The 17913-nt window shown below is 63.7% G+C and overlaps 1 protein-coding gene across 11 annotated transcripts in view; it reads right to left on the bottom strand.

Moving 5' to 3' along the window:
- Positions 1–9089, bottom strand: part of DMPK (DM1 protein kinase) — a 32503-nt gene extending 23414 nt beyond the window's left edge. For 5 of the 11 annotated variants that reach the window (XR_012665873.1, XR_012665874.1, XM_048832690.2 and 2 more), the window contains exon 1: positions 8655–9086. Coding sequence is in view for 8 of the 11 variants with exons in the window: in XM_048832690.2 (XP_048688647.2) it covers positions 8655–8814 (160 nt within the window). In the remaining 3 variants the exon portion in view is untranslated. Of the gene's footprint in view, positions 1–8654 lie in introns of all 11 variants that reach the window. The other 6 variants (XM_048832692.2, XM_048832693.2, XM_048832694.2 and 3 more) reach the window with 3 other exon arrangements.
- Positions 9090–17913: the final 8824 nt, after the last annotated feature.

Genomic DNA, 17913 nt, shown 5'->3' with positions numbered 1-17913 from the left:
TTTTCAGAGTCGCTGCTTCCCATGAGAGCCCCCATCCTGTGAGCACAACCCCCATTCTTTGTTCCCAGACATTTAGCCGTGTTAAAACGCTCTGTGTCCATGATCGGTCCCCTTCCTTCTGAGCTGCTGGAAGCTTCCCCATCTCCGCCAGTCTCTCAAGGCGCCTGTCGCTGCAGCATCTAAACACGGGTGAGGCGCTAACTCCCCTGTGCAGCCAGCCTCACGTTCCCCTGGAGCGGCTGCTTTACTAAGAGGATAACGGCCAACTACTGCCGCCGGCTGGCGCTCCTTTAGTTCGAGGCTGGGCAGGCTCGCATCCTGCGGATCCCCCTGGAGGGGGAAGAGTATGGGAGAGTTGCCCCAACTCCCGCATGGGACCACAAACTCCCGCATGGGAGCAGGCCAGGACTACCACGGAAGAATGGCCATCGGGCAAGCGGTGCAGGCCGGTGTCTTAGTGGAGTCTGGGTCTCCCCCTACCCCAGCTCTCCGCCAGCAATTGGGGGCAGGAACCAGCCTGGGTCATGTCGGCTCCTTTAACCCCAGATGGGGAAAGAAGCTGGCAGGGCAAGTGTTGAAAGGCAAGGACAGGAGCTGTGTCCCAGCCCCTCACTGGAGCCCCCCAACCCCTCTGGAGCGAGCAGGGGGAAAGATTTGGCCAGGCTGATAGATGATGAATGAAGATTAATGGGAGAGGGGGGAATAGAGAGAGGAAGGGAAGAGACCATGGCAAAGGGGCAGGGCCCCATGCATGAAGGGGTCATATCACCGACGTCTCCCCCCCAACCCTGCATGGGACCCCCAGCCCGGGCATCTGCCCCCACAGCTGGGCAGGGAGAGGCCGTGACCCCTTACTCCCATCGTGTGTGCAAACAAAGGGACCAGCCTGGGCTGAGTGGGGGATGGTCAGAGGGTGCTGGGGTGGAGGGGTAGCTAGCTGGATGTTGGGGGCCATTAGCCCCTGTGCAGGTGGGGGCCCCTCTGCTGGCAGTTCAATCACTTCAAGCCTGGGCTTGGCGGGGCAGGGGATGGTGGGTGCCAAGCTAACAGAAGCTCTCAGCCCTGGAGCGGGGGGCACGGCACACTCCTAACAAGCTTTGGGGATGGTAACGATCGCTTGCTGCTAACAGTTGCCCGTGCTCCCTGCCCGCAGCTGGGACAAGAACCCAGGAATCCAGACTCCCCCCTCCCCCATGCTCTGACCACTGGACCTCCTAAGACCCAGTTCCCTCCTCCTGCCATGCAGCAAGCAAGGTCAGGGGGCCAAGGTGCCCTCAGCCCGGCACTCGGCCGCCCGCCTTCCCCGCCAGATGATTCTTTGGATGCAGAAGTTTGAAAATAGCCCAAGGTCTGAACCGGGGTAGGGGAGAGAGGGGAAGATGCAGCCAGGCGTGATCCAAAGCTAAATCCGTCCCCTTTGGCCGGGCAGCGGGCGGGCAGGCGGGGTCAGGTCGTGACAGTCTATTCATATCAGCGAGTGTAAACACCGCAGCGGGCAGGGAGGGGGCATTGTTTGGGGAAGTGGAATGGGGAGGGTCTGGCACCCTGGCCATGCCTGGCACCGTGGGAGAGACAAGGCAATGCCAGCTGTGTGGATGGGCAGCCCTGGGGCAGACGGACAGCCAGGAGCTGTCTCCCTCTGGGGCACTGCCCCAGGTGGGCAGGAATACGGGCCGAATCAGAGCTCAGCGCCCCACTAAAACCCCTGTAGCTCAGGCTGACTGACCCAGCGCCCACTCCTCCAGCTACCTCCCTCCGCGTCCCCCGGGTCCTTATCCTCCTCCTGGCCAATGGCAACACAGCAGCCCCCTCCCTGGGCACCCCGAATCACCCCTTCCTGCCACGCCCCAAACACCCCTCCACCCCCACAGCGCCCTGCACACCCCTGTCTCTGCCACACCCCAAATGCCCCTCCACCCCCACAGTGCGCCAAACGCCCCTGCCACGCCCTGCACACCCCTCCATCCCCGAACGCCCCTGCCATGCCATGCCCCAAACGCCCCTCCACCCCCGCAACACCCTGAGCACCCCTGCTGTGCCCTGCACACCCCTCCACCCCCGCAGCACCCCGCACGCCCTGTCTCTGCCACACCCCAAATGTCCCTCCACCCCCGCAGCACCCCGCATGCCCCTCCACCCCCACAGTGCGCCAAACGCCCCTGCCACGCCCTGCACACCCCTCCATCCCCGCAGCACCCCGCACGCCCTGTCTCTGCCACACCCCAAATGTCCCTCCACCCCCGCAGCACCCCGCATGCCCCTCCACCCCCACAGTGCCCCATATGCCCCTGTCCCTGCCATGCCCCCCACGCCCCTTCACCCTTGCAGCACCCCGCATGCCCCTCCACCCCCACAGCACCCCGCATGCCCCTCCACCCCCGCAAAGCCCCTGTCCCTGCCACGCCCCAAATGTTTCACAGGCCACAGCTTCCTAACGAGTCGATGAAAAAAACCTCATGGAAAAATGGAGCAGAGCCAGCAGGGCGCTGGGTCCGACCCGCTTGCTTTAGAGACACCTAACAAATCTAGTGGTTAGAACGGGGGGCTGGGAGCCAGGGCTCCTGGGTTCTCTCCCCAGCTCCGGCAGGGGAGTGGGGTCCAGTGGTTAGAGCAGGGGGGCTGGGAGCCAGGACTCCTGGGTTCTATTCTCTGCTCTGTGACAGCCCCTCCTTGTGCCCCACTCTCCTGCTGGTGGCAATGAAGGGGGAGGGCCAGGAAGAGGAATTATGACTATCACGCCTGCACCCCTGAGCCCTGGTGGGGATCAACACGCCAGGAGCTGCTCAGGCCCTGCCCTGCGCGGCAAGGGCTGCCCCCCACCAAGGCCTGGCCCTGGGAGGAGAGCAGTGGCCAGCAACACTTTAGTGAAGACGTGGGGCTATTTTTGGACACTTCAGCGCCCCCCGCTCCCTCGGCGGGGGTGGAGGCAGCTTTGCGGGAGGCCTTGGAGCTCTGACAGGATCCCCCCCACCCCCCCCCGCCCCTTCCTCCAGCTCCTATTTCGGGCTGCGGCCGGGTTGGGAATCTGGGCTCGCTGCAATTCTCAGATTCCAGCCGGGCCTAGGCGGGGCTCGTGCCCGGGTGGAAATTCCTGCGCCTGAAACTTTCCATATACAAGCTACGCCCCCCCCTGCCCCCCACGCGCCCTGCCCCCGCTAGTGCCCCACAGCACCCCCCTGCCCCACCTCCCCACTAGTGCACCACAGTGCCCCCCAGCTCCCCCTCCACCCCCTCTTCCCACCCCCGCTAGTGCCCCACACCACCCGCCGCACCCTGCCCCCACTAGTGCCCCACAGCGCCCCCCCGGTCCATGCCCCCGCTAGTGCCCCACAGCACCCCGCAGCTCTCCTTCCACCCCCTCTCCCCACCCCCCCAGTGCTCCACAGCACCCCCCTGCTCCACACCCCTACTAGTGCCCCACAGCAGCCCCCCAACTCCTGCTCCCCACCCCTGTTAGTACACCACAACACCCCCCAAGGTATAACGGACCCACTGACTATTGTAGCCACACGCTGGCCCCCAGGCCTGGTGACCAGAGCCTGGAGAACCGGGAGGTGGTGGGGAGCTGAGTCTACAGCAAGGGATCTAGTCAGGGCCTGACCAGAGCACTGGTTAGACCACGCTCCCCTCCCGGCGCTGAGACAGAACCCAGGAGTCCTGGCTCCCAGCCCCCTGCTCTAGCCACTAGACCCCACTCCCCTCCCAGAGCTGGGGTTAGACCCCAGGAATCCTGGCTCCCAGTCCCCCCCTGCTCTAACCACTGAGCCCTACTGCTGCTTTGTAAATTTCATGGCCCGTCCTTATTCCTTCCCTTCACTGAGGAGACAAATCAGCCCCGGCCCCTCCCAGCAGGGGGCGATGTGGGGAGTGGGGCAGGAGTTGGCTGTGGGGAGTGCTCCCGGCTACACCAGCCCCTGCCTCTCCCAGCAGGGGGCGCTGTGGGGGGCAGGGGAAGGGAACGCTTCTCCCAGGCAGGAGGCAGAGCATTGCTCTGATATTAAGGCTGCTGGGGGAGGGGGGGGCTGGATCCCGCTCCCCTGAGATGGGCTTTTCTGGCTCCCCGTAAGCAGCGGGGCCTGGGCCTGTGTTTAGCCTGGCACTGAGCTCCCGGCGCAGAGCAAGGGGGGGTGGGGGGGCAGTGGTGAGAGCCGCCGGCCTTTTATGGCATTGCACAAACTCCCAGCATGCAGACAACAAATCCCCCTGCGGCAGCGCGTGGCGCAGGCTGGGCCCGGGGGCAGGGGCGGCTCTGCCAGCTTGTCCACATAAGGAGCGGATCCAACGGGCCTGGCGGAGCGGCCGGGGGCCGCTGCCAAAACCCAGCCTCTTCCTGCCGGGATCCCGCTCGGGGACGAGGCTGGCGGGAGCAAGCGCCGGTGGGGGCCTTCCGGCTCTGGTGCTGTGAACTTCCAGGCAGCCGTGCCCTACTGGGCCCCTGGTGCTGCGGGCTTCCCCCTGGCATTGGCCAACTGGGACCCCCGGCGCTGCGGGCTTCCCCACAGCAGTTCCCCATCAGCACAGCGCTGGGGAGCTCTGTCGCTGTGAGCTTCCCCACAGCAGTGCCCCATCAGCAGCACATGGGGCTGTCACCCCTGGCCAGTGGGGCTCAGAAGGGAACCCACCACCCCGGGGCAGTGAGGGCTGGAACCCTGTGGAGCGAGGCCCAAAGACTGGCCATTTCCCAGCTGGGGATGAGGCTGGGGGGAGGAGTTTGGTGTGACCCCACCCTGCCAGTGAGCCCCAGCTCAGCCCCACAAGGGCTTCCCTTTGAGGTGGGAGAGGGAAGCTCAGCCTGCGGCCCATTCAGGCATTGGCATCTCTGGGGAACCAGTGTCAGGTGCCCATGAAAGCTCCCCGGTAACCCCATTCTGCCCCCTCTTGCTTTCACACTGCAGCTCCGGGTGGCTGTTACACAGCGGCTGCGCCCCACCCCAGAGGTGGCTGCAATTGTCATTCCTTGAACACCTTCTGCCTGAGCGGCTGGCTGCTTTCTCCAAAGGTTTATTGGTGTCGCCGGCTCCATCGTCCAAACAAGAAACCAAATCCCAGAGCAGGGAAGTGAGAGTCAGGAATAGAACCCAGGAGTCCTAGCTCCCAGCCCCCTGCTCTAACCACTTGACGCCTCTCCTGTCTCACAGCTGGGAACAGGACCCAAGAGTCCTGGGTGCCAGTCCTGTCCCATAACCCTGACAGCAGGGATAATGTCCTGGGTGCTTTGAAGTCTCCAGGCCGGAGAGATTCAACTGAGAACAGGGCAATGCCAGCAGCCTGTGGGTACAACCTGTGCCCCTTCTCCCAGCTCTCTCAGCTGCCTCTGGGGACCCCATCACTGCCTTCCCAGGATGCCAACCCCGGGGACACAGGCTCGGCTCTGCCCAGACTCCCCCCTCCCCGGGACAGCTGGCATGCCTGTGCCATGAGGCTCCATCAAGGCTGAACAATAGCAGCTGTGTGATGCTAATGGGGGTCTGGAATGCACAAGGCCTGGTGGGGAGGGGATGCCGGGGGTGGGGGGCGGGGAAGGCCAGGGGCTGGGGGCGCTTCTTGTAAGTTCCCAACCCAAGGAGGGAGCAGGGCAGAGGGAGTACAGCGAGGGGCACAAGAGAGAGTTTGGGACAGGAGGGGGAGCTGGCCTTGGAAGTTCAGAAAACTTTGGCGGTCAGTTTGGGTGGAGATCATTAAGCTAGTTTTTGGGGGAAACCCAAAGGCTGGGCTAGCAGGGAGCTGTGGGTCAGGAGTGAGGGGCACCGGCAGAGCTCGGGGCGGGGGGCGGGGAGGGGAGCGCAGGATGGGGACAGCAGGGGGCTGCCCCAGGGCTATGAGTCTTTTCCTTTCCAAGGCATCACCGAACAGTTCTAAGATTCCTCCACTTCAGAAGACAATGCCGCTGTTACCCCCCCAGTCCAGCCCCCACCCCACCCTGCCCCCGCTAGTCCAGCCCTGGGCTCCCCCCAACTCCGCCTGTGCTCCTTGGCCTACATCCCACCTTGTGGGTGTGGGGTGAGGACTCAGGCCCCCTGGGTTCTATTCTCAGCCCTTGGATCTCAGGGCACATGTCCAGGACGCCTGGGTTCTCTGGTTGTCACGTGGCCTGGGGCAAGTGGCCTCTCTGGGCCTCCTCATCCGCAATTCATAGCGAGGGAAGCCAGGGGCCCCCCAGCTCTTCAATGGGCGGGGAGAACCTGGCAGACAATTCTCCTTAGTGCAGTAAATGGCTGAGCCAGAGCCCAGCCCAGGCTACCCAGATCCAACCCCTACCCAGGAACACAGGAGCTGGATGCTAAACTTCCCCAGCTGGAAACACGCTGCCCCACTCCCCTCCTGGCTCCCATCCCCCTGCTCTAACCACTAGACCCCATTCCAGGGGAGAGAACCCAGGAGTCCTGGCTCCCACCCCCCTGTTCTAACTGCTAGGCCCCACTCCCTTCCTAGTGCTGGGCAGAGAACCCAGGAGTCCTGGCTCCCACCCCCCTGTTCTAACTGCTAGGCCCCACTCCCTTCCCAGTGCTGGGCAGAGAACCCAGGAGTCCTGGCTCCCACCCCCCTTTTCTAACTGCTAGGCCCCACTCCCTTCCCAGTGCTGGGCAGAGAACCCAGGAGTCCTGGCTCCCACCCCCCTGTTCTAACTGCTAGGCCCCACTCCCTTCCCAGTGCTGGGCAGAGAACCCAGGAGTCCTGGCTCCCACCCCCCTGTTCTAATTGCTAGGCCGCACTCCCTTCCCAGTGCTGGGCAGAAAACCCAGGAGTCCTGGCTCCCAGCTCCTCTCCTGGCCTAACCCCTGGGTCTGCCCTAGGGTGGGAGGGAGCATGGCTGTTGCCAGGTGGGCTCGGCCATCCCCTCTGCCCACAGCTGAGTGCTTGTCATGGACCTGCCTGCAGGCTGAGCCAGCCTGTCCCCTCCCAGCCAGGGACAGAGCCAAGGAGGGGCAGGGAGTGGAGGTCTAGGGAAGTATGGGCACGCCCCACCCAAGGCAAGTTCTCCCCCAAGAACTCCACCCTGCCCAGGAAGAGAACCCCGGGGTCCTGACTCCCCCCAAGAGGTGTCAACCTCACCTGAGGTCAATAATGAACCTTCCTTGCCCTCCCCATTCACTGCCACCGGAGGGAAAGTGAATCACAGAGTGGGGAAGGGACTTGACTATGGACAGTGGCAGAGTAGAGACTAGAACCCAGGCGTCCTGACTCCCAGCCCCGCCCCACTCTAACCACCTGAGCCCACCCCTCTCCCAGAGCTGGGGACAGAACCCAGAAGTCCCGGCTCCCAGCCCCCTGCTCTCACCACTAGATCCCACTCCCCTCCCAGAGCCCTCAGCACCAGCCAGTGTTCTTGGCCCAGCAGCCCCCTCTTCGTCCCCTGGGAGCCTTGAACACTGACTGGGCAGCATGGCCCGAGAGAGGCCTGGATTTGGAGCATCCCCGAGCAGGTGCTGCCCCCCTGCCAAGGGAACCCCACTCGGTGAGGCTCCATTTCCATGGGCCGGCCAGGGGCTGGGAGCTCACCTGCCAACTCGGAACTGAGCTGACAGTCCAACAAACTCGCTTCACGGGGGGCAGGAGGGGAGGAAGGTTTTGGTCATCAGGGGCTAGATTGGAACCGCCATGGGGACCCCTCCGCCAACCCCTAGTGGCTGCCCGTCTGATCTGATGATCGGTGGCTGGAGTCCCCCCAGCGTGGATCCCACTGGCTCCTCCCCTGCCCTGAGCCCCATTCCACGCATGCTGCAGAATCACCCGTGGGGTTCGGGGCTCCTGCCACAGCCCCATGGTATAGGCTTCAGGCAACCAGAATTTCCACAGACACCCCCGACCTGGACCCCCAAGAAAGCTCGGATTCGCAATGCCTGGGTGTCCCCCTACCAGGCCGAACCAGACCTGCCCCAGAGCTGGGCGCCAGGGCCACCTGGGGCCAGCTTGGACCCCTTTGTCACTGGGCACTCGTCGCTGATTTCACTGGGGGGATCTCAATACAGGCCCCTGCCCCTGGCACCTGAGGGACTCACCCCACACCTGGGAGCCTTCTCCCCAGCACCCGAGCCATTCGCCCCTCAGTGGGGGGCCCGCTGTGCCCGGAGGGTGAGGGGCAGGGACAGCAGGGTCATGCCCCAGTTCCCCACATCCTCAGTGGATTGTCCAGTGCCCTGGGGCCTGCTGGGGAGACTCATCGGCTCCCCTCCATAAGTGGGGGGTCGGGGGGGGGGGCAGGGTGGGTTTATCTTTGTCCCTGGCCCACCCTGGGCCAGGCCGTTAGGGGGCTAAGGGGAGATGCCGAGGAAGATGCTGCGAAGAAAGTGAGACCCCTCCTGCCCCCCCAAACTCATGGCACTGCCCAGCCACCAGCTCCCCCTCCCCATGGCCTGCCAGGCACCCCCAACTCATCACAGCACCCATGCCCCACTGCATCATCACCCCTGATATGCCACCCTGGCCGAGGAGGGACCCAAGTGTCTGGAGCCTGAGGGGTGGCCAGGGAGGGACCCAGGTGTCCGGGGGGTGGCACGGCCAGGGAGGGACCCAGATGTCCAGGGTAGGGAGGGGGGCGGTACGCCCAGGGAGGGACCCCGGGGTCCGGGGCGTGAGGGGCGGCCAGGGAGGGAGCCAGGTGTCCTGGGCGTGGGGGGCGGCCAGGGAGGGACCCCGGCGTCCGGCGGACTCACCCCAGCGCAGGAACTCCGCGATGTATTTCTCGTGGGCCAGGGGCGAGGCGCCCAGCTCGTGGGAGACGCAGAGCAGAAGATCCAGCAGCGTCTCCAGCCCCAGGAAGCTCCGGTCCAGCGCCAGCGCTTCCAGCTGCTTCAGTCGCACCTCGGCGGACATCGCGGACGCTCGTGGGGTGGGGGGACGGGCGGGGGGACGGACGCGAGCCCGGCGGAGAGGGGGGGGCCCCCCCACGCGTGGGTCGGCAGAGCCCTCGCCCCCTCCCTCACATCCAGCCACGCGCGCCAAAGCCACGGGGATGGGCGCCCGGCTCAGCGCCCCCTGCCCCGGATCGGGCTCATCCCAGCCCCCGGCCGGCCCCTGTCCCCCCGCGGCTCCCTGCGCCCTGCTCCGGGCTGGCAGCGCAGCGGACGGAGCCGCCCGGGCCAGGGGGCGGGGGCTGGCGGGGCCGCACCCACTGTCCATGTACAGCTCCCGGGGCGGGGGGCGCTTAACCCCTTCCCTGCCGCCGCGCCCTCCCGCCCCCACGGCTAGGCACCCTCCCCGCCACGGAGCCAGCCCGTCCGTGCCCGTCCGTCCATCGCCGGACACGGCTGTCTGTCCGCCCCCTGTACAGCCGTCCTCCCGTCCGTCCGTCCCCATCTATCCATCCATCCACTCACCCATCCATCCATCCCCGGACCCAGCTGTCTGTCCGCCCCCCATTCACCCGTCCTCCCGTCCGTCCGTCCCCATCTATCCACCCATCCCCGGACCCAGCTGTCTGTCCGCCCCCCATTCACCCGTCCTCCCGTCCGTCCGCCCCTCCTCGTCTGTCCGTTCCCCCCATAACCATCCACCCGTCCGCCCCCCACCCCATCTATCCATCCCCGGACACAGCTGTCTTTCCACCACCCTATACACCCGTCCGTCAGCCCGTCCCCGTCTGTCCGCTCCCCCCATAACCATCCACCCCTCCGCCCCCCCCATCTATCCATCCCCGGATACAGCTGTCTTTCCACCACCCTATACACCCGTCCGTCAGCCCATCCCCGTCTGTCCGCTCCCCCCATAACCATCCACCCCTCCGCCCCCCCCCATCTATCCATCCCCGGACACAGCTGTCTTTCCACCCCCCTATACACCCGTCCGTCCGCCCCTCCCCTTCTGTCCGTCCCCCCCACACCCCTCGACCCGTCTGTCCCTCCCAATCTATCCATACACCCATCCCCGGACACAGCTGTCTGTCCACCCCCCTATATACCCGTTGGTCCGACCCTCCCCGTCTGTACATCCCCCCCACACCCATCGACCCGTCCGTCCGTCCTCATCTATTCATCCACCCATCCATCCATGCCCCGGACACAGCTGTCTGTCCACTCTCCTATACACACTTCCTCCCGTCCGTCCACCCATTTATCCATCTATCTATCCATCCATCCGCACACACCTATCCATCCATCCCCACACATGCCCCACCCATCTGTCCAGCCCCATATACACTCATCTATTCCATCCATCCCCATACACCCCCCCCATCTATCTATCTATCTATCTATCTATCTCCATGCCTTTATCCAGCTAGTTAACCCTTCACCCGCTTTCAGTTAACCCTTCAGGGCTCCATTCCCTCCTGTCGCCCCCGCATGGTGGTGAGACCCCTCAGTGGAGCGGGGGCAGAGTGGGCAGGCGGGTGGCATTAAGAGGTCAGTGCCTGGGCCCCTGTGTGTGGTTGGGCAGTGTTGATTCCCCCCAGCTGTACACAACTGACTAGGATGAGGGTGGGGGGGAAGGAGAAATGAGATAGCATTATAGAATAGAACCCAGGAGTCCTGACTCCTAGTCCCCGCCCCGCTCTAACCACTAGACCCCACCCCCTCCCAAAGGCGGCGATAGAAGCCAGGAGGGAGGAGGTTTGGCCAGCTAGCCAGTTCTGTCACTTCTGGCAGTGCCCTGCACCAGCCGCTTCAGCGGATGGTGCAAAACCAGCTCTAGTGGGCACTGCTGGGTGAACTGGCCATGGGGACGTTACCTCCAACCCCCCACCTGGCTCAGTGATGGGCCCTTCTCTTATTAACCCTCTGTAGTGTCGCTTTGCATGTCATGTAAACAGCCACTCCTCAGTTTGGATCCTGCACCACTAGGGGGGCTTCCTGACATCCAGTGGTGGTGAGTTCCACGGGCCCATTGCGTAACCAAGTCCTTTCCTTGTATCATTCGAGAAGGGTTTTCCATTCAGCATCGCCGCACGGCCCTCGTCCTTGTGTTGTGGCTCATATCGCAGCACCTTTCTCTGCCCCATGCCTTAGTCCATCTCCTGCCAGCCCCTCTTACCCTCCTCTGCCCTAACCGGTCACAGGACCATGGGGCCTGCCGGACTGGATCTGACCCTAGCTCCCTCTACCCTGGGAACCTGCCTCCAACAGCAGCTGGCTCCAAATGGAGACGCAAAACAGCCTCTTCAACCCTAGGAGCCACAGCTTACCTGAGCCTGAAGTGTGAGGTTTTTATCTCCCTTCTGACAAGTGTTAGCATTAGCTGTTATAACTGAGGCTGTAGCTGGGATCCACCTTCCCACTTAGAATCTTGTGAAGCTCTTGGCCTCAGGGATTTCATGGGGCCGGGAGTTCCACAGGCTAATCGCGTCGTGTATGGCAACCTCTTTCCTTTCATTGCTTTGGAATTTGCCACCGTTTGGTTTCACTGACCGTCCCCTTTTTCTTGTGCTCTGAGACGGGGGAAGCAGAAGCCCCCAGTCTCCCAGGCACGGCATTACAGACCTACCCTGTGCCCTCTTCTTCCTCCCTGGGCTAAGAGACGGATCGAGTCACGCTCCAATTTGCCCTCAGTCAACTCTGAACCTGCCCTGGGCCGTGGGACATGAGATGACCCACACAGCCCAGGGCGTCCAGACAGGGCTGCCCCCTTGGTTCCCAGAACATGGGAGGATTCTGCCCAGGGTTCATGTCAAGGCTGGCTGCCAGGGTGGGGCTGGCAGCCCAGAATGTGTGTGCCCAGCCGCACCCGCTGGGCAGAGTGACACCCGCACACCACAGGATCCCAGCAGGTGCAGGGGGGCTGGGCAAGGGCAGGGCCAGAGTAAAAATAGCCCCCCAGCTGCTCTGAGCAGCAGGCGCTGAGGGAGACGCAATGCAGCAGGCTAGGGGGTGCTGCTCAGGAGTTCGTGGGGAGACCCAGCTCTGAATGCTGGTGCTGGGCTTTGGAGGCTCCGAGTTTTAACCAGCAGGGTGGGAGAGGAGGGGGCACAGCTAAATAATCTCATGCTTATCTTGTGGAGATACGCTGGAGATGGAACCCACAACCGAGGAGTCCAGGCTCCCAGCCCCCTGCTCTAACCACTAGACCCCACTCCCCTGCCAGAGCTGGGGAGAGAACCAGGGCGGAGGAGGGCTCACACCGTAGGCTGCCCCCCGAGGGACAGAGCAGGGTGCTAACCCTGTAACCCGGGTGCACAGTTCAGGCCGCAACGCCTGACCCACGCTGCCCCTTCCCCTGCAGCAACAGTGCCCCCCTGTGCCCTTCGGGGGAATTGCAGGCTCCCCAGCTCCCTTAAAGCCCGGGCCACCAGAGCTCACTCCCCGGCCTTGCAACTGCTGTGGGACCTGCCCCCCGGGGTTTGGGGGAGAAGGAGGAGTGTGGGGGGAAGGGGCAGTGTCGGGGTTTGGGGGAGAAGGGGCAGTGTGGAGGGAAGGGGAAGTGTTGGGTGTGGGGGGAAGGGGCAGTGTGGGTTTGGGGGAGAAGGGGGCAATGTTGGGGTTTGGGGGAAGGGGGCAGTGTGGGGGGAAGGGGGTGCCAGGAGTCCTGGCTCCCAGCCCCCTCCCGCTCTAACCACTAGGCGCTGCACTCCCCTGCATACCTATCATGGGTGTCTCGCATATCTGCAGTTCTACAATCAGCCACAAGACGGCGCCCCTAGCTCAGGCTTATCCCTTGTGAGGGGCGGGCAGGGCGTTAGGCGAAGCAGCCTGGGCCTCAAGGGGATGGGGAGGGGCTGATCCCTAGGAGCTTTCACGGCTCCTTTCCTTGGCACGGGGTGCTGCCCATGGGGCTGCGTGCGAACCCTGGCCCTGGTGCTTGGTGCATCGGGTGCTGCACTGGGACTCCAGGCTCTCAATTGGCCTGAGGGGCCGGCACTGCTCCAAGGAAGCTCACAGCCTCGGAAGTTCCCACCTTTGCTGGTTACAAACACAGGCCAGACACTGGCCCTACAAGCGACCGGGCTGGAACAGCAGGTGAAACCTGTCCCAGCCGAGGCCTTGGCCAGGGAGCGTGTGCCAGGCGGGCAGGTCTCTAAGCCCAGCTGCCACCATCTCACCTGAGCCTTTGTCTACTCCTGGGATTCCCCCACCACAACCTGCCAGGCCAGACCCCACCCCCCCATCCGGGATATCTGCTCCCCTGGTGCCCGACCTGGGTCCCCTCTTGTCCCATCAGTGCCCGCCTTCCCTGGCACTGAGCTGTCCCACTCGGAGGCAGCTGCATTGCGCACCAGCTCCTCCCCCACCCTATGTCCAGCACCAGGCTGACTGGGGCTGCAGCAGGCGGGACAGAAGCGGTGAACCCTGACCCCCCGCAGCAGTGGAAATGGCTCCCAGTCGGTGCCCGGGAAAGCCCTGGCACGGGTGGGTTACAGAGACCATCGTCGCCTACTGCGGCCCGTGGCCTCCGCGGAGCAACCACGTCACACCTGGCATTGCAGATTCCCAGCTCCGGCTCAATCCCAGGGATCTCGGGGCAGTGCCTGGTGCCGGAGCGTTTGACAGCCCAGCGCCCCGAGCTGGGTGTGCACATCCTGGTGCCAGGGCGGCGGAGGACGCGACAGCCTGCCCCTGCGTCCTGACTTCAGAGCCAGGCATAGCCATCCCAGACCTCCATCCCGATGCCAGGCGGCTCCTTCTGAGCCACGGGCCTGCGGCTACAGGACCTGGCAAACCACAGGGCTGCGGCCCCAGGGAGGAGCCGTGATCCAGCATCGCTCGAGAAGGTGAGACTGGCTGTGTGGCTGACCTGGCAGCTATTGCAGCCCAGCGGCACCCAACCATCGGCCTGCGTCAGGCACTAAGCAAAGTGCCAGCAGAACGGACAGGCAGCATCACAGTAGGCAGAGGCTCTCGCCCCGAGTGGGGCAGCTACAGGCCGATCTCATGGTCCCCGGGCCCTGGGACAGGCTTTGCTCACGTTCTGCCCGGTGGGACGCAGCCGCTACTTGACAGAGCCGCACCGAGAATTTAACCGCCTGCTTTATGGGGCAAATAGCCACTGCACAGTGGCTCTGGATTCGGTCGCCCGCTCAGCACTTCGCCTGGCAGTGAAAGGAGCTGGTGCCCCAGGTGTTCTGCTAAATCTGGCGTGTGATTTTCACACCCGTACCGGAACATGCCCCGGCTCCTGGCTCTCACCATGTTTCTACACAACCCTGGGGGCGCAGCAGGGACGTCCCCCCCCCTCCCCCCGGCCCAGTTCTGTCGAGCTGGCGACTGGCTAGTAGGACTTGCCGGGCCACCCATCGGAATCAAGGCTGGTCAAGACGTGTTCACCGACCGGGCGCTGCCTGGCTGGTGGGGAAGTCAAACAATTTCAGCCCCACCCACCACACTGTGGGGTCAGACGTCTCCGGGCAGAAGATGAAGATCCAGACCTGGGAGCTGGGCCAGCAGAACCCCGGGTTCAGGTGGGGTTGAGCGCCATGGAGAAGGGGGATGAGTTGGGGGGAGGGATAGCTCAGAGGTTTGAGCATTGGCCTGCTAAACCCAGGGTTGTGAGTTCAATCCTTGAGGGGGCCATTTAGAGATCTGGGGCAAAAATTGGGGATTGGTCCTGCTTTGAGCAGGGGGTTGGACTAGATACCTCCTGAGGTCCCTTCCAACCCTGACATTCTATGAGTTCATCTACCGAGAGTTCAACCGGTCGCAGCGAACGGGACGCTCCCCCACCAAGAGGTCTTGCCACCTCCTGCATGAGTCCAGGTCTCACTGCGGACGCAAGACTGTCTTTGCACTGAGACCAAGGTCAGGGTCCATCAAACCTGTGTTCTCCCTAGACTGTTGTACGGTCAGAAACCTGGCCCCTACACAGGCAGACCTGGAGCGCCTGGAGGCTTTCCAGACATACTGTCAGTGCCAAATAGGCATAACGTGGTCTGACTATGTGTGAAATGTCACCGTCCCACAAGGCCTGGCCAGCCTCCAGTCGCCCGTTAGATTCAAAGGCCGCATGGCAGGTTCTCCGGCTACATCGCCAGGATGGACAAAAACACTCCAGTGCACCGTGCTGTCCAGCGCTCCCAGCATGGGGTGCTGTGAGGAGCAGGGCAGGAGCCTCCAGTTACTCCAGCCCCGGACTCTCCCAGCAGGGGGTGCTGTGGGGAACGGGGCAGGAGCTGGCTGTGGGGGGAGCCCACACCTGAGTCCCAGGATCTGCCCGTGTCTCACTCCCCGGCTGAAGGCTGGGTGCTTGGATACAGGCCCTGGTGCTCGCCCAGGCCCACATGTTGCTGCGAGTCTCTCTGGAGGGGGTGATCAATGACCCCAGGGGGTGGGCAATTTTTTTTGTGGGGGGGAGACGACTTTGGTGGATCTGGGCCTGATTTACTTCTGGCCCTTGGAGGCGAGAGTGAGGAGAGCACCCAGCCTCTGCCAGCCCCCACCCCAAGCCAGAGAATCCCAGCTGCAGGGAGGGTCTATGACACGCTGATGGGCAATTCTGATCCTGCCCAGCAGAGGACAGCGGATTAGAGCTCCCCCCGCCCCCTGGCTGCCCCCTCCTGCCCATGGCACCCTCCACGGCTGGGTCTGCACAGCTGACACCCCCAGGGACAGGGCAGCGGCCACTGGGCTCCCTCCAGCCAGAACCCGGCTGGGACGTGCAGCCCCAGCCTCAGGGGCCCGGGCCGGCTCTGTGTGGCCCCAGCTCTCTAGGGGTGGGCTGAGACGTCCCATCGGCTCAGCCGCTCCCCGGGAGCGGAGGGCTTTGCAAGGGCTGCCTTTGCCATGGACCCTGGTAGAACTGGGGCGGGAGGAGGGGGGGACCCAGGGCTGGGCTAGCAGGGGCCTGCAGGTTGGGAGTGAGGGGCACCAGCAGAGCTGTGTACGTTGCTAACCCCTCTTCCGCTACCCCAGCCCCATGGACCCCTGCTGTCCCCGCCTGCCCCCATGGGCTGGGGCTGTCCAGCAAGCCAAGGGGGGGGCATGGCTGGTAACCTGACCCCGGGCACGGGTATTAAGCCATGGTGGCTGCTTCCCACCCCGTCCGTGCCAGGCAGCTGTTCCTGTCTGTCCCCAGGACTGGCCCACCCCGTCCTCTCTGGGCTCCCAACCGGCCCTCTCCCAACCCAGCTGTTCGAAACATCTCCACCCTGAAACCCACCCTGGGACCCCAATGCCACCCCCAGGGGTGACCAATGCTTGGGGGACCCAGCCGTGGGGCAGTCAGAGCCTGGGGATGTGGGGGGCGGAGAGACACAAACCCACAACCACAGTGACACACATACACAACCCCAGCCTGATACAAGTGACAAGCACAATTGACACGTACAATTGACCTGCACTGACCACCCACTGTAGCACCTGAACACACTGACAACCCCGCACAAGCACCAAAACAGCCGCATTCAGGAACGGATACACCCCCGGCATGGACAGCCACCCACACGCCAACAACCACATCCCACACACATCAACCACACTGTAGGGAGTGGGTCAGAGGCGCTGGCTGCGTGTGGGGGGGGGGGGCACAAAATGAAATTAGTAGGCAGCAGGTTTAAAACAAACAAAAGGGGATATTTCTTTACACAAACCTGTGGAACTCCTTGCCAGAGGATGTTGTGAAGGCCAAGACTATAACAAAAAAGAACTAGATAAGTTCATGGAGGAAAGGTCCATCAAGGGCTATTAGCCAGGATGGGAAGGGATGGTGTCCCTAGCCTCTGTTTGCCAGAAGCTGGGAATGGGCAACAGGGGATGGATCACTTGATGTTGACCTTTTCCTTCCTTCTGGGGCACCTGGCATTGGCCACTGTCGGAAGACAGGACACTGGGCTAGATGGACCTTTGGTCAGACCGTTCTTATGAGCTCCTGGCTACTCCAGCCCTGGGCTGGCTCAGTAGGGAGCACTGTGAGGAGCGGGGCAGGAGATTGGCTGTGGGGGAACCCCCAGCCGAGCCCATGGCTCTTCCATTGTCCATACCAACCCCTGCCGCGCCCACTGCCCTGGGAGGAGAATCTGGGGTGTATAGGATCTGGGGGGGCCCCCAGAGGGAAAATTTATAGGTTCTAAGAGTTGTAGGCTCTGGGGGGTCCTAGCAGAAGAGGGTGTATAGAATCTGGGGCTGTCCCTGCAGGGGGGGGTATAGTATTGGTGTGTAGGGGGGGTGTCGTTGCAGAGGTGTAGGCTCTGGGGGCTGCATAGGATCCAGAGAGGTCCCTGAAGAGGGAAGATGTACAGGATCTCCGGAGTACAGGGCCCCAGAAACGCCCACTGCAGAGAGGGGGCTTTACAGGCTTTCGAAGTGGGGGCGGGAGCGAACAGCGTGAGCTGCAAAGTCTCCGGGGTGGGGGGGTGTTTCTCTCATGGGAAGTGGGGGTGCTGCATGGGAAGTGTTCCCTGCAAAATTTTCCCATACCGGGCTCCCAAGGGAGAGGGTGTCCCGCACCCGCAGAGGGAGGAAGTTCCTGTGCGGGGCTCTCGGGGAGGGGAGCTCTGGCCAGGCTCTCAGGGGATCCCTGCAAGTGTGGGGGCTGTCCGGGCTGTCGGTGGGTGGGGGGATATGGGCTCGGGTTCCCCGCAGAGGAGAGGGGCGGTCCGGGCTCCCCGGGGGGGGATATGGGCTCGGGTTCCCCGCAGAGGAGGGGGGCTGTCCGGGCTCCCGGGGGGGGGCCTCGGGTTCCCCGCAGGGGGGGGGCTGTCCGGGCTCCCGAGGGGGGTACACCCCAGATTCTCCTTCTCTTTCTGCCGGCCCCAGCTCAACTAGCCCCAGCCCAGCCCGCCGCAGTGACATCCCTGCAACCGGGCCCCAGCGCAGCTCCACCCGCGGGGCCCCACCGAAATGGCAAGACATTGGGGCGGAGGGGGTTGGGGGTGGCAGGGGAAGGGTGTAGGGGGGGGTTATAAGGGCAAAACTTCGGAGCCACCTTTTGCTGGGGAGACGCTTTCAGCCCCGACTGGAGCCCCGGATGGTGGCCTGAGCAGTCACCAGGCTCAGAATAGTCCCGAGGGTGGGTTCGCCATGGACACCGCCCCCCCCCCCGCACCCAGCCCCC

This window comes from Caretta caretta, chromosome 23, assembly GCF_965140235.1.
Source record: "Caretta caretta isolate rCarCar2 chromosome 23, rCarCar1.hap1, whole genome shotgun sequence".
In the NCBI taxonomy this organism is placed as follows: Eukaryota; Metazoa; Chordata; order Testudines; family Cheloniidae; genus Caretta; species Caretta caretta.
The sequence above is the reverse complement of the archived record's forward strand: the minus strand, read 5'-3'. Positions and strand labels throughout refer to the sequence as shown.